The 23414-nt window shown below is 46.3% G+C and overlaps 1 protein-coding gene across 3 annotated transcripts in view; it reads left to right on the top strand.

The window, feature by feature from the left end:
* Positions 1-23414, top strand: part of AFF2 (ALF transcription elongation factor 2) — a 465346-nt gene that overhangs the window by 431318 nt on the left and 10614 nt on the right. For all 3 annotated transcript variants that reach the window (XM_064482806.1, XM_064482805.1, XM_064482807.1), the window contains 7 exons: positions 2007-2229; positions 7175-7470; positions 8045-8108; positions 11339-11475; positions 15402-15473; positions 15794-15887; positions 17889-17941. In XM_064482806.1, the coding sequence (XP_064338876.1) occupies positions 2007-2229; positions 7175-7470; positions 8045-8108; positions 11339-11475; positions 15402-15473; positions 15794-15887; positions 17889-17941 (939 nt within the window). The remainder of the gene's footprint in view (positions 1-2006; positions 2230-7174; positions 7471-8044; positions 8109-11338; positions 11476-15401; positions 15474-15793; positions 15888-17888; positions 17942-23414) is intronic.

Below are 23414 nucleotides of genomic sequence, written 5' to 3'. Positions count from 1 at the left end.
AAGCTTTGGCAATGTCTGTGAGACAACATTCACTTTTCTAAATGAATATTCTAAACCTAGCAAAGAGTGCCACACCAGACCATGACAGCTGGCCTTCCCCACCGTCCACCAGAAAGGCCCTGCTGACTTCCTGCCTTCTTCTTTGGAGCTGGAACCATCAGAAGGGCCTCTGAGGCATTAAGTGGGGGACTTTTGCCTGCTGGCCTCCTCTGGCTTTTACAAGCGGTGCCCAAGGTAGCAAAAGCTGTTCTCATAGTAAGAAGCCATCGTGGTGACAGGGTGGTCTCTAGAAAATGCTCCCTGGTGTCTTTCACCCAGGAGGTCATTAAAGGCCCCATGGTTGCAGGTCACCGTCATACGCACTGGACCGCACTGCGTATCATGTACCGTGTGTCATGTACTGTGTACGATGGCAGATGGGAAGGCCTTGCGCAATAGTAGCAGCCAACGGCAAGCTGACTGCCTCTAGGGAACAGCTCTCCCCGTGGCAGCCCCCCACCCCACCCCACTCAGGCAGCTGGGGGAGGACAGGAGGAGGCATTCCTGGAGATGCCACAGCAGGGCTCGACACCTCTCTCGATAAACTCCCCCAGATCCGATTCCTCCATGGGGATCATGCTCAGTGTGGCCTGATGTTTGTGGCGCTTCCTCGTGGGCTTGCATCCTGCTCCCTATTTGCACCATGATTTTCAGCAGGCGTCACAACTGTCTTACAATGGTTCTTCATGCCAAAGCATTTGAAAAACGCATCAGCAAATAATTTGTAATGAACTTTAATTTAATTTAATTGAGGTAAGGGCCCAAAGAGTTAATTTTCTGAAAATGTGGCTGTATGACACAAATGGACAGAGGACCACATGTATGCCACGGAAGATGGAGAAGATGACACATCCGATTACAATTGGCAGATCTGGGCAGCAGTGCAGACGCGGAACTCGGGGACTGCAGTGACCTCTATCATCTCAGGAAATCAAGCCACTGGAGTGCTTGTTCGTCTTTGATTTGTTGCTTTGAGAGATTGTAAATCTATATTTCAAGACACTGCCTGAAATTGACCAAGAGGAAAACATAAATTCTTGTTGACTTAATTTGCTATTGAAAATTGTAGTCAATAATCATGAAAAGCAAATGGCTGCACAGTGCAATCTTAGTTTTCAAGAAAAGATTAAAATTCAAGTAATCTTCATTGATTAGTCAAAGACAGTAACTAAAATAAAAATCCATGGCCCAATTACCATGTTAAGCAGCTAGCATAAGCTTTCAGTTGTCCTGTTTTATTTGAAGTCTCAGTCTATTCAATGATGCCCATTTAACGGGCAGATACATCAGGTTAAAAGCACAGGAGCGCTCCCAGGACTGCAGATGTCTTGTGGCAAAATGACAAAATATTTTTCAAATGGATTTTTGAAAAAACTCCTGAAGGTCAAGGACTCATTACGCCTTGGTGTTGGGTTAGAACATTTCGAACATACAATTTGCAATGTGTCCTCAAAGTATTTAGTGCATTTTTTAATTTCTGTGTAATGTATAAGCATAATCTTTCTTAAGAAAATACCCTTCCACTAATTGTTTATTGTACCGTTTATTGTGTGACCAGGCAGTTAAGTCCTAGGGCAAAATAAGTAAGAACCAGCCTAAAAAATGATAGGATTAAAGTCTGCATTGGATTTTCCATAAAAATCTAATTAACAGTAATCTTGAAAGGTTGCAAATATCACACTGGGGCAACACTCCAGCAGACATTTACATTTATCATGGAGTTCTGTTTCAAAGACCTGTGTTTACTCTTAGATATATGAGTTTGCATTTATCTATAGCTCCATCTATAGGGAGGGCTACCTCGCTACAGGTATCTGTGCCTCTGTGCGCTTTTATATATTCTCTTCACCCCGGGCAAAGGGCCATCAGCCAGTATATTACTTTAGCTGAAAGTGCCAGCATCCTGGGAAAAATCAGGATAAAGAGAGACGAAATTTTATGACACCGTGTCTTCTTTGTTTATCCAGAAATAATTCATCCAGGAGAGCAAATAGAAGAAAAGAAGAAAAGCTGTTTCCTCCTCCACTTTCCCCTCTGCCAGAGGACCCTCCCCGCCGCAGGAACATCAGCGGCAGTAATGGTCCCTTCGGTCAAGACAAAAGCATCCCGGTGATTGGACAGATCACCTCGACCAAACCTAAGAGGAGTGAAGGCAAATTCTGCGCAACTTTCAAAGGGATATCTGTAAATGTAAGCATCTTGGAAGAGATATGATCATTGGCAGGGAGAAACAAGTGGACCCAGTTTACCTAACTGGACGTGACCTCGTGAGGGTGTCGCGGGGTGGGGGAGGAAGGGGCAGAGGGGAAATAGAAGTGTGTGTGTGTACACAAATACACAGACTGTCCAGTACTTCCAATCTTGATGATTTTAACTTAGGATGAATTTTTCATTCCAGTCTCACTTCTCCAAACAGGTAGTTATGCAGAGATTCGGGTCCTTGGACACCCTTTGGTTCAATCATTTCGTATCTTGGGGGTGGGGGACACTTCCCTAATACTGACCACAGCATCTGGCACATGGGAGACATCGATTATTGACTGAATGAAAGAATAAATGGACGGAATTGCCCCAGGTCACAGAACTGGGGCTGGAAATCCAAGTTACACGTTTCACCACCTAGCTCAGCAGGTGTGAACTGTGTTTTGCAATAGTGACTCTAAAGGATGGAACTTAAAAGGTGAATCTGTTACTAAAATCACACAACTGTGATTCTCTAAGCCCAACTAAAGGATCATCCAGTCCTTTGGTTCTTCTGCACTGCGACTCGAGTAGCATAGGTAATTGAGAATCTGTGTCCCTTTTGACATCCATACACAGTGTCTGTTTACCCGCGCCCCAGGTATAGGTACATGAACAGTGGAAACCATGAGTGATAGTGTTGCTAGTGAACATTGATGGCAAATGTATCTGCCTTTTCATGTAAAAGCAGATATATGCGGATACAGCATCCATATACATCTAACCCCCTTTAAGTGTGCTATAAAAAGCGAACGAGAGAAGATCAATGAGTTTTCAGATGGCTGGTGCCAACCCGGTAGACGCTGAGCCCAAAACACCCATTTAACACTTATGAGAGGCCGTGAGGCCTCTGAGCTTTAAGGACCACAGTCTATAGTCCTCCATCCTCTGAGCTGACTAGATGACATACATATCTAAGTCAATTTTATTGGTGATATAAAGCAATTGCTCTGTTATAAAGTTGTTTTCCATATGAAATTTGTATGTGCGTGTGCCCACATTATATTTGCATTCACATTTAAAGACGCTGATTTATAATGTTCGGAATTAAACCATCTCTTCTAAACAGTAATGACACTATCAGTCCCATTTATCATGCTGAATGTAATTAATGTTACCAACTCCAATTGATGTTTTCTTTTACTGCAAGCTTTTGGGGGGCATACATCATATCTAGGCACTTGTCTTCCTACAGTGCCTAGTACAGTGTCACAAATAGTTAGGTGCTTAATACAGATGCTCTTATGGCAATGATAAGGAGCATCTCTGGAAAGTCATTTCCACAAGAGCTAAAAACTGCTGGGGAAACCTGGTAAGGATGGATACATTTGCACATAAAAATGGATAATCCTTCTTAAGGAAATTCCCAGGTTCCCCATGATAGGACTGAGTACCCATTGCCTCTTCTTTGGCCATTACTTGTTTCTATTAATGGCTTGAAATCTGGGAGACTTTGTGGAAGTTTTAGAGACTTGCGTGCCACATGGTGCTAACACTGCACCAAATCTGTTCTGTGACCTTGGGCAAAGTATGAAAGCTCAGCAAGTCCATGAAATGTGTAGATTTGACTAGATGATCTAGGAAGCTTCTTCCAGCTCCAGAAATGTTTCCAATTTTGTGCTCTTAGAGTCTTCTCTATTCCATGCATGAAATCTCGTCTATTGACTCAATGGATGGATGAGTGAACCATTTCCAGTCAGAAGTGCCCGGACTGTCCACAATGCCATGCGTGTGGTGGACATGGTGTTTCAGGGTTCTTGTCACACATCTTGGCCATAGAGACAAGTGTCACTCTCTTGGGCTCCACTGTTTGGTCTGGGCCATCTGGCTTTGGCAATAGAAACATGGAGCTGGCTTAGGAGTTCAGAAGGTTCTGAGTTTTTTATGTGTTTGGGTTGAATAAAATCCATGATGAACTTTAATCTGTTTTCTCCATATCATCATAACTATTTCTAGATATGTGTCTCTCAACCCACTGATTGCCATGAGCTCTTTTTTTAAAATCGAAGTCTAGTTGATTTACAATGTTGTGAATGAGCTCTTGAAGAGAATTTTTGATAATCAGAAGGTCCAGGATGAAGTGGAAGAGATAAGACTTTCATGAATATAAGACATGTTCACATTTGACTTTTATATTTCAAGTGACCGTTTTGATAAAGACAGGCAGGCATGCTTTCAGCAAATCACTGATAGTGCTGGGCTGTGGGGCAGCAGGTCCCGGAGAGGGGAGTAATGTCGTCAATCAGAGATGGTTCCAGTGCTCGAAGGGCTCTGAATCTAAGGCGAGCAATGACGCATGCACTCAGGGAACTCAAATACAGACCAGCTGGTGATCAGTGTCTTAGGGGAGGGATTGAGACAGACCTTTCAGATCTCTAAAGGGACCAAAAATGTTGAAAGCACTTCTGGCCATAGACATAAGGCAGTTTTCCTGAGGAGGAGGCATTTGTTGAGCTGGGCTGAGCTGAGAGTATTGAGATAGATAAGTAGGGGGTTAGAAATGAAGAGAAGTGGTTAAACAGAACGTGGTCCGTACACACAGTGGAATATTATTCAGTCTTAAAAAGGAAGGACATTCTGAGATGTGCTCCAACCTGGGTGAACCTTGAGGACATTATGCTGAATAAAATTAGCCAGCCCCAAACAGACAAAGAGTGCATGGTTCCACTTACATGTGGTACCTAGAGTGGTCACATTTGCCAAAACAGAAACTAGAATGGTGAATTGCCAGGGACCCGGGGGAGGAGGATGGAGACATATGATTTAACGGGTGCAGAGTTTTAGTTTTGCAAGTGCGAAGAGTTCTGGACTTTGCACGGCACTGTGAATGTGCTTGATAGCGCTCAGCTGGACATTTACAAACGGTTGCGGTGGTTGCAACCAGTCACAACTAGACACACTGTAGTAAAATTGCTGAACAATTAGCAACCAGAGAGAAAAGACAGATTGATTACAAAGACAATAGCGCCACACTGTATGTCAGATATATCTCTATAAAACTGGAAGAAAAAAGTGGTTGAGATGGTAAATTGGATGTTACGTGTATTTTGCCTCCATTTAAAAAATTTTAAATGCAATAAATTATCACAAGGTGAAGAAAAGTAACAAAGAGGAGGATTTTTCAACCCCAAGGCTTTGCAGGAACCAAACCAGGAAGGTGAAGAAAGCGGGGTGAGTTCAGTTTGGCGGCAGGTCCATGGGAGGGAGGCAGGAAGGCTGAAGCCAGGTCACGGAGGGCCTTACCCACCAGCAAAGGAGCTCAGCCTTGGATTTGCACTTGGCTGCAAGGCAATGAACTTCAGGGAGCTTGGTTCAGGAAGCTCGGTTCAGGAAGCTCAGGCTAGCATGCAGCAGATGGAGGGTGACTGGAAAAGCGAGCTCAGAGGTCGGGAGTTTGGCCAGGAGGCTGTCCAATTGTCTCTGTCCGAAGCCATGAGGGACTGCACTTTGAGGCGTCAGAGGAGGTGGGGACAGATTTGAGAGACACTGAGAAGACAGATGAACAGGACTTTGTGATTGCTTGGATAAGCGTAATGGAGAGGGAATTTGAGATGAAATAGAGCAGTGGCTTTCAGAAAGGTTTCAGGAGCATTATCAGGTTTTGAAATGAACCAATTTACAGAACTTCAATATAGAAGGCTGCTTACAGCCGAGCAGCTCGGGTGGAAGGCGAGGTGGGGAGGACATTGGTTCCAGTGCACCCAGCCCAGGGGTGACCACGATGCCCTGACCGATGGAGAGAAACCCAGCCTTGGTGACGGGGAAGACCATCCTGCCATTCACAGAAAGTGGGCGCCGGTTTGGCTCTCAGTTTGGTCTCAGAGCAGTTTGATTTGCTCATGGACCATCTTGGTGGAACTCTCCAGAAGTGGGCACTGCAGGTCTGGTGGGTTGGAGAGAGGGTAAGATGGAAGTTTCCTTTCTGGAGTTACCTGCTTATTGTCAATTCTGTGCCAGCACACAGCGGACGGGCCAGTGCTGTCAAGGTCAAGAGAGAAGAGTGCTGAGGATTGATGTTGTGGGGTACCGACCTTAAGGACATCCCCACTCAGAAGAGCAGGGGGAAGAGGCACTGCGGCAAAAGCAGACAGAGGTGGAAGAACCAGGAGCACCCCGAAGTCGCCCGGTGGGGAGGGCAGAGTCAGCCGTGTTGGCGCAGCAGGTGGTCTCCTAACACATACTGTGTCACACATTGTGACACACCCTACCGCTGACTTTATTCATCTGGATCCCATTCTTTCCATGGCAATGACAGTTCAGAGGGAAACTCAGGAATCTCCAACTCCTCTGATTTTTGACCTGATCGAAATGAACTTTCTCTAGCCCAGGACTTCAAAATGAAGAGGCACTCACGTGGCATCACCTAGCCAGAAACCAGTCAAGGCGTCACATGAACAGAAGGACATTCTCGGTCTCTGTCCCAGGGCACTGACTGGTGTGCTAGCATTTTGCTGCCCTAGATCTGGCATTTTGCAGAGTGACTAGAGGACTTTTCTTACCCTCGAGACGGTTTCTGGGCTGGTCGCTTTTCCAAAACATGCTCACCAGGGTGATAATCAGTCAATCTCTCTGCTTCCCTCCCTTTCCCATTCCTCCCCTCTCCTCACATCCCCTGCTGGGTTTGGACCTTTGCCAGTGGCTGTCTCACCGGGGTGAGGGGGCTGTGGAATCAAAGCCCCAGACAAGCTTGGTGTTTGGTGCCGTCCTAGAACAAAAGCTGGTGATTCGCAGAGTCCACAGTATACAGCAGGGTCACCTCTTCATCCTCAAGCTGTGCGCATGGTTTTCTTTTCTCTTGGCTTCTTTCCTAGCGTGCTTGACATGCAAAGCATCTAAGAAAAGATGTTCTAAAAATCTGGACCTAATGGAAGCTCTTTGTTGTCCTTTTTCCCAGGAGGGAGACACTCCAAGAAAGGCAGCCTCTGCCACCGTCACTGTCACCAACACTGCTATTGCCACTGCCACTGTCACTGCTACTGCCATTGTCACCGCCACTGTCACAGCCACTGCCACAGCCACTGCCACGGCCACTACCACAACCACTACCACTACCATTTCCACCATCACCTCTACCATCACTACTGGCCTCATGGATAGCAGTCACCTGGAGATGACATCCTGGGCGGCCCTGCCCCTTCTGTCCAGCAGCACCACCAGTGTCCGGAGACCCAAGCTCACTTTTGATGACTCGTATGTTGTCCCCAGATTCTCATGGACCGGTTTTGGGAGTGGTGAACGGGGGGCGGGGGCAGAATGGCTGTTCTCGCACCATGCACGTGTCACCCAAAGTAAGACCTCAGCAGCAGCTCGTACAGCCTGAAAAATATATTCCTCCTCCGCCCACACACCTGTGTCCCCGCCAGGAACCACCGTCGGTCCCCTTTAGTTGTGGAGCTCTGTTACTGTCTCCAGAGGAAGGTGCTGATCCTAGGTTGCTCGGTCCCCCTTTCTTACCCGGGACCTCAGGTAGTAGAGCGGCATGCCAGCAGAGACGGTCACAGCCAGGCTCTGTTGGATCTGTTTGGGCAACTGGAATGGTCGGGGTTGGAGGATGTTTTCATTTATCCTAATGAGCCATGATGCACTTCAGGTGTCATTTACTGGATTATTTCCAGGTCGGGTATTTTATGCCTGACAGCATTCATCTGCCCCTTTTCAAGGCATTGTATAAGCATGGATTTATAGCCAAAAAAATATATTGACCGTTTAGTCTTTTAATGAAAAGATGAGACAGTTTCTGATCGAGCTCGTTTTGTCTGTTCAGGGTTCACAATGCTGATTATTACATGCAAGAGGCTAAAAAGCTGAAGCACAAAGCTGACGCACTGGTAGGTTTGCTTCCTCCCCTCACTTCCCTCCCATGACGGTATTATGCTTCGATGGAAAACAGAGAAGGCACTCTACAAGCGTCTCGAGCCTTTGCGTTGCTGCTCTGACACAGGGAGGTGGGAGCCGGTGCCTTCTCAGCGCTGTAACTCCCCGACTCCTCGGCGCCGAACCGCCCTGCCAGGCCTGGTCTTCCCGCCCTTCCCATTGCTCCAGCTTCAGAAACTCAGTGGTCTATCCTGCTTCTGTCCTTCCGGTGATTTTGAAATGACTTTTGACACTGCCTTTGAGAAGGTGGGAGCTCCCCTGGGTTCCAATAAACCCAAACTGGCTGAGAGCCAGTTAAGTGGCCCCCACAATGGGCTCGGGGAAACCGAGGTCTGTAGAAAACACTCAGCTTCTTGCTGCATGTGATTTCCTGGTTCCAGAGTGAGGCCCACAGCCAGCCTCAGCCCCTGCCCAGAGAAAGGCAGCTCTGTTCTCTGGGTTCCCCACGATGCTCGGCCCCGCTGCCTCCAAGGCTTTTGGCTGCCTGGACCAGGGAGAAGCCCAGCGCGTGCAGTTGTTTGATTGATCCTCTTATCAAGGGGTCTCCATCGTGTGTTACAACCACTTGGGGAGCTTTAAAATAGCCCTGAGGCCCAGGCCACACCCCTAGAGAAATGGAATCAGAATTTCTGAGACTGGGACCCAGGCCTGGCTGTTAAAGCGGTGATTCCCAAGTGCAGCCAAGGTCGAGAACTACTTCCTTAGAGAAGGCCCTAAATTTAAACTCCTCGCCTTTGACTAAAGCCCAGCACAATTAGAGCTGTCAGTCCCCCTCCATTGGGTTCAAAAAAATTACCTTCTCCATCATCACATTGTGTCCAGCCGGGACTTAGCGGCCCGGTGCTGTTTGCCACTGGGATGGCTGTAAAGCAGGACCAGCACGGTCTCTGCGCCATGACTTGCATGTGGCCAACATCACTGCCCATGGCCCTGGCATCTGCCACTTCCCTCCTTTCTGTTGGTTTCCCGCTGTCATCCAAATTGTTCAGCTATTGTCTGGAACTGACCTTTCCGTGGTGTGAATGGTCCCTGCTCCTGCAGACGAAAATGACAAGGCAGACTGGGAGCCAGCTCCGCTAGGGATGCTGGGAAGACGGTGCTTGTGACCACTGTAAGGGCAGCAAGAGATCTGAAAGGCCTTCAAGACGTCCTCGACTCCGCAGCAGTGCAGAAGGGCTCTGAAGTCCGCCTGCTGTCACCATCAGGGCGAGGGGACACAGGGATAACACAAAAGAACACAGCCTTTGCCCTGCTGGTGCATGAGCTGATGAGACCAGGGCACATGCGTGAGACCATGTAGGTGACAGGAGGAGCACTGAGAAAAATCAGCCACAGAGATACACACAGATGGTTAAGACTCGACATCACCTGCCACCTTCCAGGGCTGTGTTCCTGTGTCCCCCAGATTCACTGATGATCTAATCCGCTTAGACAATGCATTTTCCATTTGGGGAGATTTTGCCCCCATTGGGGCAAAATTTGGTTTTGGCGGGTGAAACAAATTTCAGATATTGCAACGATGCGTGACCCTCCACAGGGTCACAGCACATCAGGAGATAATCGTTAGTATTAAAGTTTCAATGGGGTGTGAAAAAAATATCTAAAAATCTACCTCAGTGGTGGGGGTAGGGGTGATAATGAAGAAAAGGTTGAGAAACTCTCATTTAGAGGAAGAGGCCTTTGGCTGGGCTTATGTCTATGTGAGAGCTGGAAGCTCCCTTGGAGTTTAAGCCCCTCAGTTTATGAACGCGGAAACAGACTCAGGGAAAAGAAATTTGAGCCAGGTGATCTTTAAGGGTCCTTCCAGCTCTGGGTTTGTGAATGAAAAGTCACTTTCAAAAATCAGGAAATAAAGCTTAATTTCCACATGGGAGAGCCATTCAGAGCAGCATGCCCGAAGGAAATTATCTTGTAAGGCAAGAGAAGAAGAGAATTTCCATATATACACGTAGGTTTTCATAAAATCACTTTGAATTTGGGTGAAACCGATATTTTTTCCACAACAGCTTACAGAAAGGAAACCACAGAACTCCTGCAGTACATAAAAGCCGGGGAACATTTATTGTAAAGAGAGTCATTTACCACAAGCAATTCTGCAGGACCTGTAACTCATCATTTTATAGTTGTACTTAATCCTTGGCTAGAGACAGCTACTCTACCATTTTGAGAATTGAAGCCTTCACAGTTGCGTAGAAAATATTTTGATAAAAGGTATACACGAAAATTAAAACAGCTAAATCTGCATTATATTGGTTCTTTCCCGTAAAATTCTGTATTAGTGGAATTCTTACGTCTAGCTATCAAAAACTGATGATGTTAAATACTGTTATAAAATCCTCACTATAAAAGTGTCATATATAATATTCATTACACATAAAAAAAAAGTCAGTTTAATCGGGACCATTATCAGTGCTAAAACCTCTTGCAATAAAATTTTACTAAACTAAAATATTTAGTAGTGCTATATTTTGGGGCTTTTTGACACACTGCTTCAGACCATCATTTACAATGAAAGTGATGTGATCATTGTCAACAGTCACGCTGCAGCTTGCCGGTTTCCATGACAATAGCGTTAGCTGGGTGCTTTTCTCCTGGCCGTGGGGTTCATGTGCTCACCAAGGGTTCCAAGCAAGGACTGGGTGTATTAGTGGTCCAGGAGGCTTATAAAAAACAGAGCTTCGTTGAAAGCTCTGTCTGGAGGACAGGACGATGACCAGTCTCGTCAATGTAGTCGTAGAAACTAGTCGAGGCAGTGATCAGGATTCTGCTCCACCAAAAAGATAACAGTCGTACCACCCAGACACGGTTCCTTGGCTGCAGGTCTCTCTTCTCGGCCAGCCTCAGTGTCACGACAATAGAACCTTAAATCGGTTGCATCCTTGTCAATACAAATTCATAATTGTATTGAATTATATACCCCCCCATGTCTCTACCTTGGCACTGTTGGACTGGGCAGTTCTCCGTGGTGGGAGCCATCCTGTGCATTGGGGGATGTTCAGCAGCATCTCTGGCCTCTGCCCACCAGATGCCCCCTGTCCCTAGTGGCGACAACCAAAAACGTCTCCAGACATTGCCGAAGATTCCCCGGGGGCGGGGTGTGAAATTGCCCTGGGTTGAGAACCAGCCCTTTAGATGAAGGAGAGAAGAGGAGCGAGCGTGTTGATGAGTCTCCTTCCTGTTTCAGTTCGAGAAATTTGGCAAAGCCGTGAATTATGCCGACGCAGCCCTGTCCTTCACCGAATGTGGCAATGCCATGGAGCGCGACCCCCTGGAAGCGAAGTCTCCCTATACCATGTACTCTGAGACCGTGGAGCTCCTCAGGTCAGTGCGCCCTGCAGCCTTCTGCCCACGCTCTTCCCGGTCCAAATTACAAGCTGCTGTGGTTTTCGAAAATATCATTTCCATGTAGTAATGATTGGTCCAAGGCCGCCTCTTCTTAGAAGTCATCATATTAGCTCTTGCCATTTGATTAATTGTCATGGAAAATTTATAATTGATTGGACACTGCTTTTGGAAGTTAGCCCCTTCAGAAGTTATAATGTGAGTGTGATACTTTTCAATATTCATAAAATGAAGCTGGAAAGGCGGTGGGTGGAATTAAAGCACCGTGCCTTCCCTGTATGGCCCCAACACTTGTCTTGTCCAAGCGCAGTTTTATCCTTCAAAAATAGCAGCGCTGTTGGGATTTCTGTTATAAACTATGTTTTCTAAGAATCTCTGCCTCAGTTATTAAAAAGGGAGGGGCACTATTCCAACACAAAGTCAGCTTTTACAGCCGCAGGTGTGGAGTCCACTTTTCACGCATCTGGAATTTGAGGGAGGCAGTCAAAGTGGTAACAGCGGGCAGGGCAGAGATGAGAGAAAGAGAAAAAATGATATCCATTCTATTGTTTTCTAGTAATTTGCAGATGTTTGTAAAATACTGTAATCCACCTCTGAATAGTGGATAAGCACCATCATTCGCTGGATGGACTAAATAATTGCTTCTGATGCCGCCTTCACCTGCTGGGCCCTTATGTCCCAGCCACCTCTGGCTCAGTGGATCGATGATGCCAGGCCTGGTTTTTGTGTGTCCTCCCATCTGCAATAAACTTTACAAATCTGAGGACGCTTGTACCTAAACCTTCGGACAAACATTGGACACATTTAGCATGCATATTTTCCCAGGAAAGCATTCGAAAAGTCCAAAAGAAGGAGAACTATTATAAAGAAGAAGGAAAAAAAAAAAAACTGTGCTTAGACAGAATCAGAAGATTTAGTTAAAGCCACAAAAGTGGGGAGATTATGAGGAGAGCGCCAGCCTTCCTTGCCAGGCCAGGCAGCCATCTTTGGCTTTTTGCTGCTCTGAGAAAAGTGCGAGGTGTCCCTCAGACTTACTTTATGCCCTGTGAAAGCCGCCACCACCGTTTGTAGCTTTTAAAGGGAAATTGATTTCTCCGTGTCTATTCGAGGCTGCCTGCAATTTTCAAAGATGCACAAGATGAAATTCCTGGCAAAAATTGTAAGGATGCAAAAAAGAGGGGGACCATTAATAAACAAAACATGGAGGAAAGCCATGCCTTCTATTCATCCTCAAATGCAAATTAAAGAAAGACACTTTTTAAATTGACAAGATAATGTGAAAACGTTACTACCTAGCATGAGCACGCGTGCACAGTCATGGCGACCTGGGCCTCTTCCTCGCTGGCTGATGGGAGTGGGAACTGATGGCAGTTTGGCATCATGTAGGAAAACCTACACCAGTGAGCATTCACATCTTTTCAACCAGTAATTCAACTTCCAGAAATTTGAATTTCCTGTACTGGAGAAAATAATTCCAAGAGTAGAACGAGTTATCTGTACAGTGTTCAGCTTAGCATATATCATAGAACCCAATTAGAAGCAAACCAAATAATCAATAATAGAAGGGTAATTCATTGCATCGTAGTGCACTCAACAGACTTTGCAGCCATTGAAATGCAACAGTAATGGAAACTATGAAGCTGCACAAAAATGTTTATAATATGATGTGAAAGTAGAAGCAAGCCACAGACTTATATACACTGTACGTTTCTGAGCATGAAAAGCATGTGGACCGATCTAGAAGGGAAATGAGCTCATGACTGTAACTGGGGATGAAATTATGGGTGTTTTCCCTCCCTGTGTATATTGTTTTCCTGTTTTCTTTTAGGAAAACACATGCTCTCAAAATATAAAATCAAAATATCAAGGCAGGGAGGGTGTAGCTCAGTGGTAGAGCGCATGCTTAGCATGTATGAGGTCCTGGGTTCAATCCCCAGTGCCTCCATTAAAAATAAATAATTAAGCCTAATTACCCACTCCTTCCCCCCCCCAAAAAAAGAATTAAATAAAAATGTGCAAAATCAATGACAGCTTAAATTTTTTTTTGAAAAATCAATTTCATTTTTGGTAACAATGCAATGTGAATCATTGAGTAATATTTATTTCCATTGGAAAACACTTCTTTTCCATTAATTATTTACATTTTTTTTCTTTTTCTCTAAGCACAGTTTTTTTTCCCATGACGTGATAGTTTGTCTACTCCCCATAGGAGTATGTTTCAGTGGAACCTGGTGAAAATCAATGGAGAATTTACAGGCATTCACTTTAAAGTCAGTATTTTTAAACTTTATTTTGAGATAATTGTAGATTCACTTGCAGCTGTAAGAAATGATACAGAAAGTCCCTGTGTACCTTTCCCTCCATTTCCCCCCAGGTACCGTCTAGCGAAGCTGTGGTCCAGGGCCACAGCTGGGACACAGACACTGCTTGTCACAGTCTGTCCACCTTACTCAAATTTCATCAGGTTTTTTTTTCCCAGATTGCACCAGTGCTGTGTACACTCTTGTGTGTGTCCTCTCTCTACATATGTATATTTTTTACATTTTCTCTACGTGTGTATAGTTTTAGGGGAGAGAGAAATTTCAGTTGGGAATAAAATGGGCTAAAGCATCTAAGTCTTCTGGTCCATTGAAAGCACTGGAGCAACAGTGATTGCAATTAGAGGGTGACTGTAAAAGGAGCATAGTTCTTAGTAGCATAATTTTATGTAGAAGAGATTTTTATTACTCTCTCCCTGATGGTATGCTGGCTACAGAGAGATCACCCCATTCTTTTCCATCCAAGTAATTATCGTTGCTCTGAGCCTTGGGCCTCTGCGGTAGACATGTATTTGTGAAAGCAAGCGAGGCATCCCCATGACTTGACATTTCAGCGACCTAACTGCCGCAGACAGGTTTGTGACGTAATACAAATCCTCCTGCTTACTACGGCAGCAGCAGGACACACCCCTACCCAGTGCCCAGGCTCTTTTGTTGCAAAATGTTCGCTGGAAGGAACTGGCACAGTAAGAGGGAGCGCGGGGCGACAGGGGGCGCTGGCGCTCTGGGGAGGCTGCGGACTCTCCACCGCCTTCTCAGAAAGCAGAACTCATCTAAGGCTGCTTGCACATCTTCAACTTCCTTCTGCAACACTGAACTCCGTTACTTATCCCACCACAAGAACCTGTGAAATTGCATTAAAGCTCAGACCCTGATTTTATGCAATGAATTGATTTTCAAGAGTCTAAATGCCCAGAATGGAATATGCTCAGCTCGAAGAAAAAAAAATGGGAACTACTCAACCTTTGATCACCCCAGTGTGAACAGTAACAATTAAACAGAATGGAAAGACATAATATACAAGCACCATAAATTAGGGGCACTCAGACCTTGACATGCTGTAAAAGTGACCTTCCTTTTAAAAAAACAAAGCCACTTCCTGGAGGAACATTCCCCACGTGAACCATTAGAAAAGCCCCTCGCGACGGTGTGCCTGAGTCCTCCCCACGCGCGCGTCAGACACGGCTGTGTTATTTACCTCATCTGTCAAAAACTCAAATGAGACTGACATTTGTGTCCACCTCATTGGAAGCCAATAATGTTGTTTAGCTAGAGTGTTCTTAGAAGCAGTACTTTCCCGCATTTCTGCGTGTGCCAAACCCACAGCAACTCCACAGTCCTGCCCTCAGACATGGGCTCCGGATTCCGCTCAGTTGCCCAGAGCTATAGCTTCCATTGTGGAACTCTTGTGGTCATCATTTTGTACATGTTTTTGGGAGAGCATGCTTTTGCCCACATACCCTTCTCAGTCCTTCGGCCCAGAGCAAATGTGGGGCGAGCGCATTCCGGTGATGAGCATGCCAGTGCCTTTGGGACTTCCTGAAGGGTCCGACAGATGCCACTAGACCTTGTCCTTTCTCTTCAAAGGTATGCGATGAGGCTGAAGAACTTTGCAAGCCCCCTGGCTTCGGATGGGGACAAAAAGCTGGCAGTCCTCTGGTAAGTGTCATGGACCACCAGGAAGCAGCTGAGAGTTCGCGGAAGGATTTGAAAACTCAACTTAGGCTGCTTACCCCAGATCGATATTCTTGTTTTCCATTAACCTATTAAAGGTTAACTAATGGATTTCTTCAGCCACTGACTAAACATTTACTCTCCCCATTTTTACCCTTATCAAGATGGAATTTTAATGCTTACTCCTTCTTTTTAATTTTTTTCTTTTTTCACTTACGTTCCTCAATAACCGTGAATCAGCACATTCTAGTCTGTAGGTTTCGTTAAGCGCTGGCGTTAACGTGGTCCTTTCCGCATCCCCACAGCTACAGGTGCTTATCGCTCCTCTACCTGCGGATGTTCAAACTGAAGAAGGACCATGCTATGAAGTACTCCAGATCCCTGATGGAGTATTTTAAGGTAATCCTTATTCTGGATAATGCATAGACCCCTATTCTGGATAATGCATAGACCCCAGTGATTAAATCACAAGGAGACACAGTGGGCATGTTATTAAATGTCAAGGTTCTTGCTGCCCAAGGCTTAACCTCCCTCGTCCTGGCCGGCCGTGGCCCTCCCCGCCTCCTCTGGGGCTCAGGTTTGATTTGATTCCAGGAAGAGAAGGTATAATAGTGCAGTCCCCTGGTGATTTTCTGGATTGAACAGACGGCCCTGGGCAGCCTCCTGGCGGCAGTCAGGGGCCTGATGCCTTCTGCCCCATCATGCACAGCTGTGGCTGTATTCAGTCTCTTGTTTAATGAGATGCCAGCCCAGAAACTTCTCAGCCAGGACAGAAGTCACTGTTGCCACCCTGGGCTCTGAGGGGACATCCATACCCTTGGGAGCCCTTTGGCCATGGAGAGTCTTGGAGTACAGTGGTTGCACTTTAAGACAACTGAGTGCTTTGGCTACCAAAAGAAACAAACAATAAATAAACCAATCCATTATCTAGGGTGCTGAAGTTTTGAATTTGCAAGCACAAAAAGATATTTCAACCACCAATGCAATACCAAAATGCAGGAACGAGCTGGATGAAAACCACAAGCCACAGTCTGGCACTAGGCCTGGCCACTGTACCAGGTGTCACTGGCTTGAGGGTCTGTGGGGCTTCTGCTGCTTCTGCCCGCCTATGCTGGGCATGATTTAGAATGCAGGATGCCCAAGGCTCCTGCTGGGCAGGTCTTGAAAGAAAAGGACAATCTTATTATTATTACTATTATTATTTTGCTAAGTGCATGAGACCACATGACCGCACTGCACCAAAGCAGTTGTTTGAAATGAATCCAATCCTGACCTTACATCAAACATCTGAACCCAGGGAGGGATGGGGCTCAGCTGTGTGAGGACACTGACTCGGTTGGGAAAAAGAGCAAGTTCCCCTGCTCTGCTATTATGTGGTGTCCAGCCAGAATAAAACCAGTGCTGGTGGAGGTGAACAGGGTCAAATGCAAAGCCGCCTGTGACTGGGTGCCTATGGTCAACCTGTGCTCTGGAAAGGTGTCTGGATTCTGCCAGTCCAGGGCAGGTCCTAAGAATAGGGATTTCTAACAAGCTCCCAGATGCTGCTGGATGCTGCTGGTCTTGTGGTCTCACTTTGAGGACCACAGCCCTATTATCAGTCCCCTGCAGCCTGCCCTGTGTAGTTTTCAGGACACCGCAAAATACCGAGCAGGTGTTAAGTAGCTCACTCCTCTGGCAGTGTGTTGGGCTTTGAGCTTCAAAACTGGAGGCTCCGCCTTGGTGAGGCTATTATAATGAGCCGATCGCTGTCCTTCTGCGGCGGTGCTGAATGTCAGGTTTTTCTGTGCTCCACAAGTGTATGGCCACGAAAACAGAGGAGGCCCATTCTTTAAACCAGCCCTTCAGAGGGCAAAGAATGCAGCCCTGGGCCAGCTGCACTGCTAAACAGAGAAAACTGTCAGTCACGAGGATTTGCATGTAAAAATAGCAAATCAAGGTGATTCACACACACGCACACAAAGTGCTGCTTGGTCCTGGCAAGTTCTTGGAATTTCACCTTGCATCCCAGGGAAAAAGTTTGCAACTGGAACTAAAGGTGAAAAGCTTGTCTGTACTCTGAAGAGCTTGTTTTGCAGAATAAATTTCAGATGAGGATAATTAAACCACTTCTTGGAGAACTGAGTCTGATTTCACTGGGCCTTTTAGTATATAAGATCTTTCATCAAGTGACTTTCATGGTCCTGATTGGAGCCCACTAATTATCCTAACCAGCTATTTTCATCGAGTGTGCGTCGTGGTGTGCTGACGTGCACATACATCCCAGCTCTGCTAACGAAACAGGAGGCATCCCGAAATGCTGCAATCAATATTAATGCACTCGGAATCACACTTCCATCTGTTTCTGAATTAATAAAACACAAAATAGATGTCCTCATTTCCCTCTCTCTTTCTCTTTTTTAGCAAAACGCTTCAAAAGTCACTCAGATACCATCTCCATGGGTAGGCAATGGAAAGTAAGTATCTTATGAAAATTGCTTTCTCATGAAAATCAGTGATTGAATAGACCCCCAAATATTTTGTATTGACAACTCGGGAGCAAAGGTCAATTCTGAGACTATAGTAATTTGGGAGCACACAAAAGTCTAGTCACGTGTCAGCTAATGGCAAGACAGAAAAGTTTAACATGATGCAATCCCAAATTTCTTTAGCTATCTGATCTTTAAGTCAAATGATGGCCATAAAAATATCTGTTAATGAGATGGCAAGCACCATGCCATTTCAGGGAGGCGGGGTAAAGTTACCTCCACTGCAGTGATTTTTTCCATGATTCACTCAGTAATGAAAGACCCATGAAATATTCATTGATATGTGGTAAGTGCTGTTTAATAAAACCAAAGGCATAATAGGGCTGAAAATGTGAAGGCACTTAGTCAGCCAATTATCTCAGCCTTCATGATGATTTTTATATTAATACTGAAATACCCTGACCTAACTCAGCCATAAAAACGAATGAAATAATGCCATTTGCAGCAACATGTATGGACCTAGCGATGATCATACTAAGTGAAGTAAGTCAGACAGAGAAAGACAAATACCATATGATATCACTTACATGTGGAATCTAAAAAAATGACACAAATGAACTTATTTACAAGCCAGAAATAGACTCACAGACATAGAAAACAAACTATGGTTACCAAAGGGGGAAGGGCAGGGGGAGGGATAAATTAGGAGTTCAAGCTTAACAAGAGATAAGAGATAAACAACAAGGACTTACATACAGCACAGGGAACTATATTCAATATCTTGTAATAACCTATAATGGAAAAGAATCTGAAAAATTATATATATATATATATATACACACACATATATTATTGAATCACTTTGCTATGTACATGAAACATTGTAAATCAACTATACTTCAACGAAAAATAAATGAATAAATGAATAAATGAATAAATGAATAAATAAAATACCCTGGCCTAAAATATAAAAGCATCCAGCATAATGCTGACCTGAGGCTCTGTGAACTCACCCACCCTGCGGCTGTCCTTAGAGCTGTATCTGCTCAGGGCAGCTCTGCCCTCCAGCAGTTGGATGGGAGCCGGGAAACCACTGACCTGGTCCCAAGGCTGCCCTTAGCTCCCCAAGAAAGCTAAGAGCCCCTTCTTCTCTCTGGGTTTGTTCCTCTTTCTCTACAATGAAAGGGCTGGGCCCGATGACATTTGAGGCTCATCTGAAGAGATGTTCCTTTTAAGAGGGTAGTTTTGACTCCCAGTCCTGTCTCAGCCCTGGCTGTGTGCTGCGCGTCTGTGCTGGAGCGTCCGTGTCTCCTCTGATTCCAGTACCTCCCTCACCGCCCCTTGCCACCAGTAGTGGGAAGGGAAATGAGATGACCGTGAACACAGCCTTTCGCAAAGAGCTGCTTTCTCCATTTTTCATCGTTTCAAAATTCTTCTGTCTCCGATCAAAACAGTTTCTTCAACAGTGACATAATCTCCTTTGCCGCTTTATAAATATCTCCAAAGCAGTGGGACTGTGAACTCTACTTGGAGATCATAAAAACATTCAGAGTGAGGGAACAGATCCGTTAAAAACTATACATTAACTCAATTACCTTATTGAAAGGAAGTACCGTACTGTTGAAATGATTGAATTAGGTCTTACTCTTATATTGATGAACAAAAGCAAAAGAACGCTTCTCTCTGGAAGTTCTGAAAATAAAAATAACTACTGAAAGGCCCAGAGAAAGCTATTTTCTCTGAGCACAAAGTAAAGCAAGGGCAAGTTCAGGTAAGCAGCCATTAAAGGATCATTGGGCAAAAAAATTTTTTTTAAATTCCAAAATGACAGAACCCAAACACATTCTAAGCTTGTGAAGCCACATGAAAAGCCTCGTGAAAAATGATTTTTAAAGCAGCTTCTGTCTGAAGAAAGCACACTCTCTTTGGTAAGCCAGGGAGGTTTTGAATGAGACAACTCAAAACGGTCACCCAGGGGTTACATCCTGTTCATTCAGCAAACACTTCGGGTGTATTTCCACACGAGAGGCCAGGGACCCAGCTGAATTTCATGCGATCCCTGCGCTCCAGAAGCGTGCCGTCCGGCAGAGGGAGGTGACATGTACGGACAAGGTTCTGTGGAAGCCCAAGGGAATGAGAGCCCAGGCCTCCCTGGGTGGCCGGGGGGGTTTCTCTGCCAGCTTCTCCCAGGGAATGAGGGCAGCCGAGCCCACACAGGGATGTCATCTCATCCACGATGCCATCCAGAAGCAGCGTCCCCGGACCCTGATCGTGGGAGCTGCTTGGCAAAGAGCAGGGGTTGGCAAACCTTTTCTGTTAAGGACCGGATAGTCCATTTTGGGGTTTTGCCGGCCAAGAGACAAAACCGAGGGTATTATGTAAAAAGAATAAAGGAGGAAACAAGTTTCCACGAAAATCTTACTGATGAAATTCAGAATATGATAACAGTTAAGTACAAGTTTTATAATACAAGTCTACTAAGGAGAAGAATGGAAATTTGAAAAAAGAACATTTTTCTTAATTGGGGTTCAAAGTTAGTGTTCCCTCTCATCCAAGTGATTGCAAATGTTCATCTTTTCCGACCATTTGTAGCTCACCGGCCCCTGTAGAGAGTCATGGAAACCACGTGGCGGAGCATTTAAAACTGCTGGGCAGCAATCTCAGATGTCACCCAGAGAGAATAAAAAGAAAGACGGCCAGGAAGGCTGTGGAAGGAGGAAAGAAGGCCATTTGAAGCCTTTAGAAGAGCTGTTTCAGTGGACAGGTGGCTGCGGACGCCATATTGAAAGGGCTGGAAGGGAAGGGCTAACTGCTTGTTTGGGACGCTGGCCAGTAAAAGGATCATGAGGAGAGCGGTGGTCACTGGAGGGAACATCCCCATCAGGCAAAAGTTCTTCCCAAGCTTAGGGATGGCTGTGCCGGTGTGAACATGGGATGTGCCTGGGGAGAGCAGTGGAAACAGGCCAATGTGGACTCAAGGCTGGGTCGGGGTGGGCATCCATGTCAAGTGAAACCTTTAGTGGAACAAGGGTAGGACTTCGAGGTAACTTGGTGGAACGGAAGGAAAATAGACTTTGGAGGAAAACAGACCTGCTTTCAAATCCTGGCTCTTTGACCAATTTGCTGTGTGGCCCTCAAAAGGGAGCTGAACTTCTCTGAGCTGTTTTGCCGCCTGTGAAACAGCGGTGGCAGAAACTCCCCCGCGGAGTTGTCCCGAGGCTTACAGATAATATCGGTGGAGCCCAGAGCACTGTGTTTGGCGCACAGTGACTTTAACAAATAGTGGCTGCTGCCACTGGCATATTTTGTTGTCATTGCTCCCTCTTTGAGTTAGAAAACATAGGTGATCTTGCCCCTAGAACTCCTAGAGCTCTTGGTCTATACTTCACTTTTGGCACTTAACGTAGAATCCCAAAAATTAATGGATTCTGCTCCCCTGGTAGACTGTTTGCTCTTTTCAATAGGGGCCGTTCATTCTTTTGTTTGTTAATTTTTTAATGGAGGTGTTGGGGATTGAACCAAGGACCTTGTACATGCTAAGCATGTGCTCCACCACTGAGCTATTTCTACCCCCCTCCCAACCTGGTTCATTCTTTTATTTACCAAACATTTATCGTGCTCCTGCTGTGTATGAGACACTCTGCCAGGCACCTTATAAACGTATTCCCTATCCTTGTGCTCTGCGTTGTTCGTCTTCCCTCTCCCGAGCACCGCATAAGTAATGGATACTGAGTAATAACAGAAGAGTAGCTGGAGGGCAGGCTATTCATGTATGTAACTGGCATTCATTAAGTATGTAGCATGTGCACCAGGCGCTGTTCTCGGTGCTGGGAGTGGCACCGGATGAAGTAGACAAGGACCCCTGCCCTCCTCAGTGACACGTTCTTGTTGAAGGAGAAAGTGGAAAAAAAAAAGTGCATATGCTAGAAGACAAATGTCACAGCAGAAATCAGCAAGGAAAGGGCATAGAAAGGGCTAGTGGGCACGGGGGAGGGAGATCTTGAATGGGGACATTAGGGAAGGACATGGGGGAGCAAGCCATGCAGATACTTGGGGGAAGTTCATTCCAAGCACAGGGACAGCGACCACCCCCCAACGGGGGCACGCCTAGCCGGTCCCAGGAACAGCAGGGGGCGAGTGCGGCCAGGAGGCGAGGGAGGGCGGTGGGGGCCAAGGGTGCTCGTGCGGGAAGTGGTGTGAGGCGTTCGCTGCTGTGTGCGCACTCGTGGCCACATGCCACGGACGTGTTAAGAAAAGGACACGATCTACAAGCAGGCCCACAGAAGAGGAGAACAGTGAGGCCCAAGCCGTGCGGAGAGCCGCGCGGGGCTCGAGGCACACCGGGATGGGCGCCGCAGCAGCCCTCTGTTAGCCAGGGGCCCAGCGTCGTCGGCAGCTTTTGATCTGTTTATTTAATGATTTGTTTACTTCATCGGTGCGATGCGGTGTGCAGATGTGCTCCAAGAAAAGGCAGCTCACAGAGCCTGCCGGGAGGGCGGTCGCGGCCGCACGCGGACCCGTGCCCTTGCTCTCCTTGCCTCCGCCACCGACTATTTAGCAGAAAGCGGAGTGGACGGGAGAGAAAGCCCCTCAATAGCACTCCGGTGTCATCAACTGAAAGGCCTTTTCAGAATATACGAGGTAACCAGAGGTGACTTGCTTCCCCTTGTGACTTCTGGACATGATTGGAAATCACCGAATCCAGCCTTTTGTTGCAGGCCAGGCCGGGCCCGGCGAGGGGCAGGGTGTGCTGGGGAGCTCACGGCAGTTGGACGGCAGGGCCGAGTTAGAGTCCCGGCCTATGCCATTCCAGAACTTCTTTCCCAGCGCCACACAGCCCCCCTCTCGATGTCTGTGACACTGATACCTTTGCAGTTTTCTCTAGCGATTGCAGATGAGGACATGCTCCTTTCTTGCCGTAAACTGACGTTTAAGGGTTAGTGACCATCACTTGGGGAAAGACTAGAAAACAGCATTTGCAACCTGCCATGACAAAGGAATCCAGCATTCACTGCTTTTTTTTTTTTTTTTGGTCATAACTAAGCCTTCTGTGCCCAGATCCTTGAGCTTAGCTATCCCCCTGACCCCACCCCACCTTGAAAATAAGTCTTTCCATCAAGAACTATCAAAACATCTCTAACGTTAGTGCAGGAAAATCTTCCCACCGTCTTACACCAGACAAGTGCAGAGCCAGTGTGGGGAACGGCTTTCCCCCTTACAGCAGAACATACCAGAAGACACATTCTGTTCGCAGGATGGACCAGAGCTCTCCCATGGCTGTAAGCACAGCCTGTGTGAGTCTTGGGCGAGTGTATCAATTGACTTGCTCCTGGACTGAGTCAGCCCCCCTTCTGCATTTTGCTACGTGGTGATCGCCAGTCCCTCCAGTCCTGTGTGTGTGCAGCCGGCGGGGTGCACGGCCGCCCTACGGGCAGGGCTTGACTTTGAGGAATACAGCCAC

The sequence above is a fragment of the Camelus dromedarius genome, chromosome X (genome assembly GCF_036321535.1).
Source record: "Camelus dromedarius isolate mCamDro1 chromosome X, mCamDro1.pat, whole genome shotgun sequence".
Taxonomy (NCBI): domain Eukaryota; kingdom Metazoa; phylum Chordata; class Mammalia; order Artiodactyla; family Camelidae; genus Camelus; species Camelus dromedarius.
The sequence above is the reverse complement of the archived record's forward strand: the minus strand, read 5'-3'. Positions and strand labels throughout refer to the sequence as shown.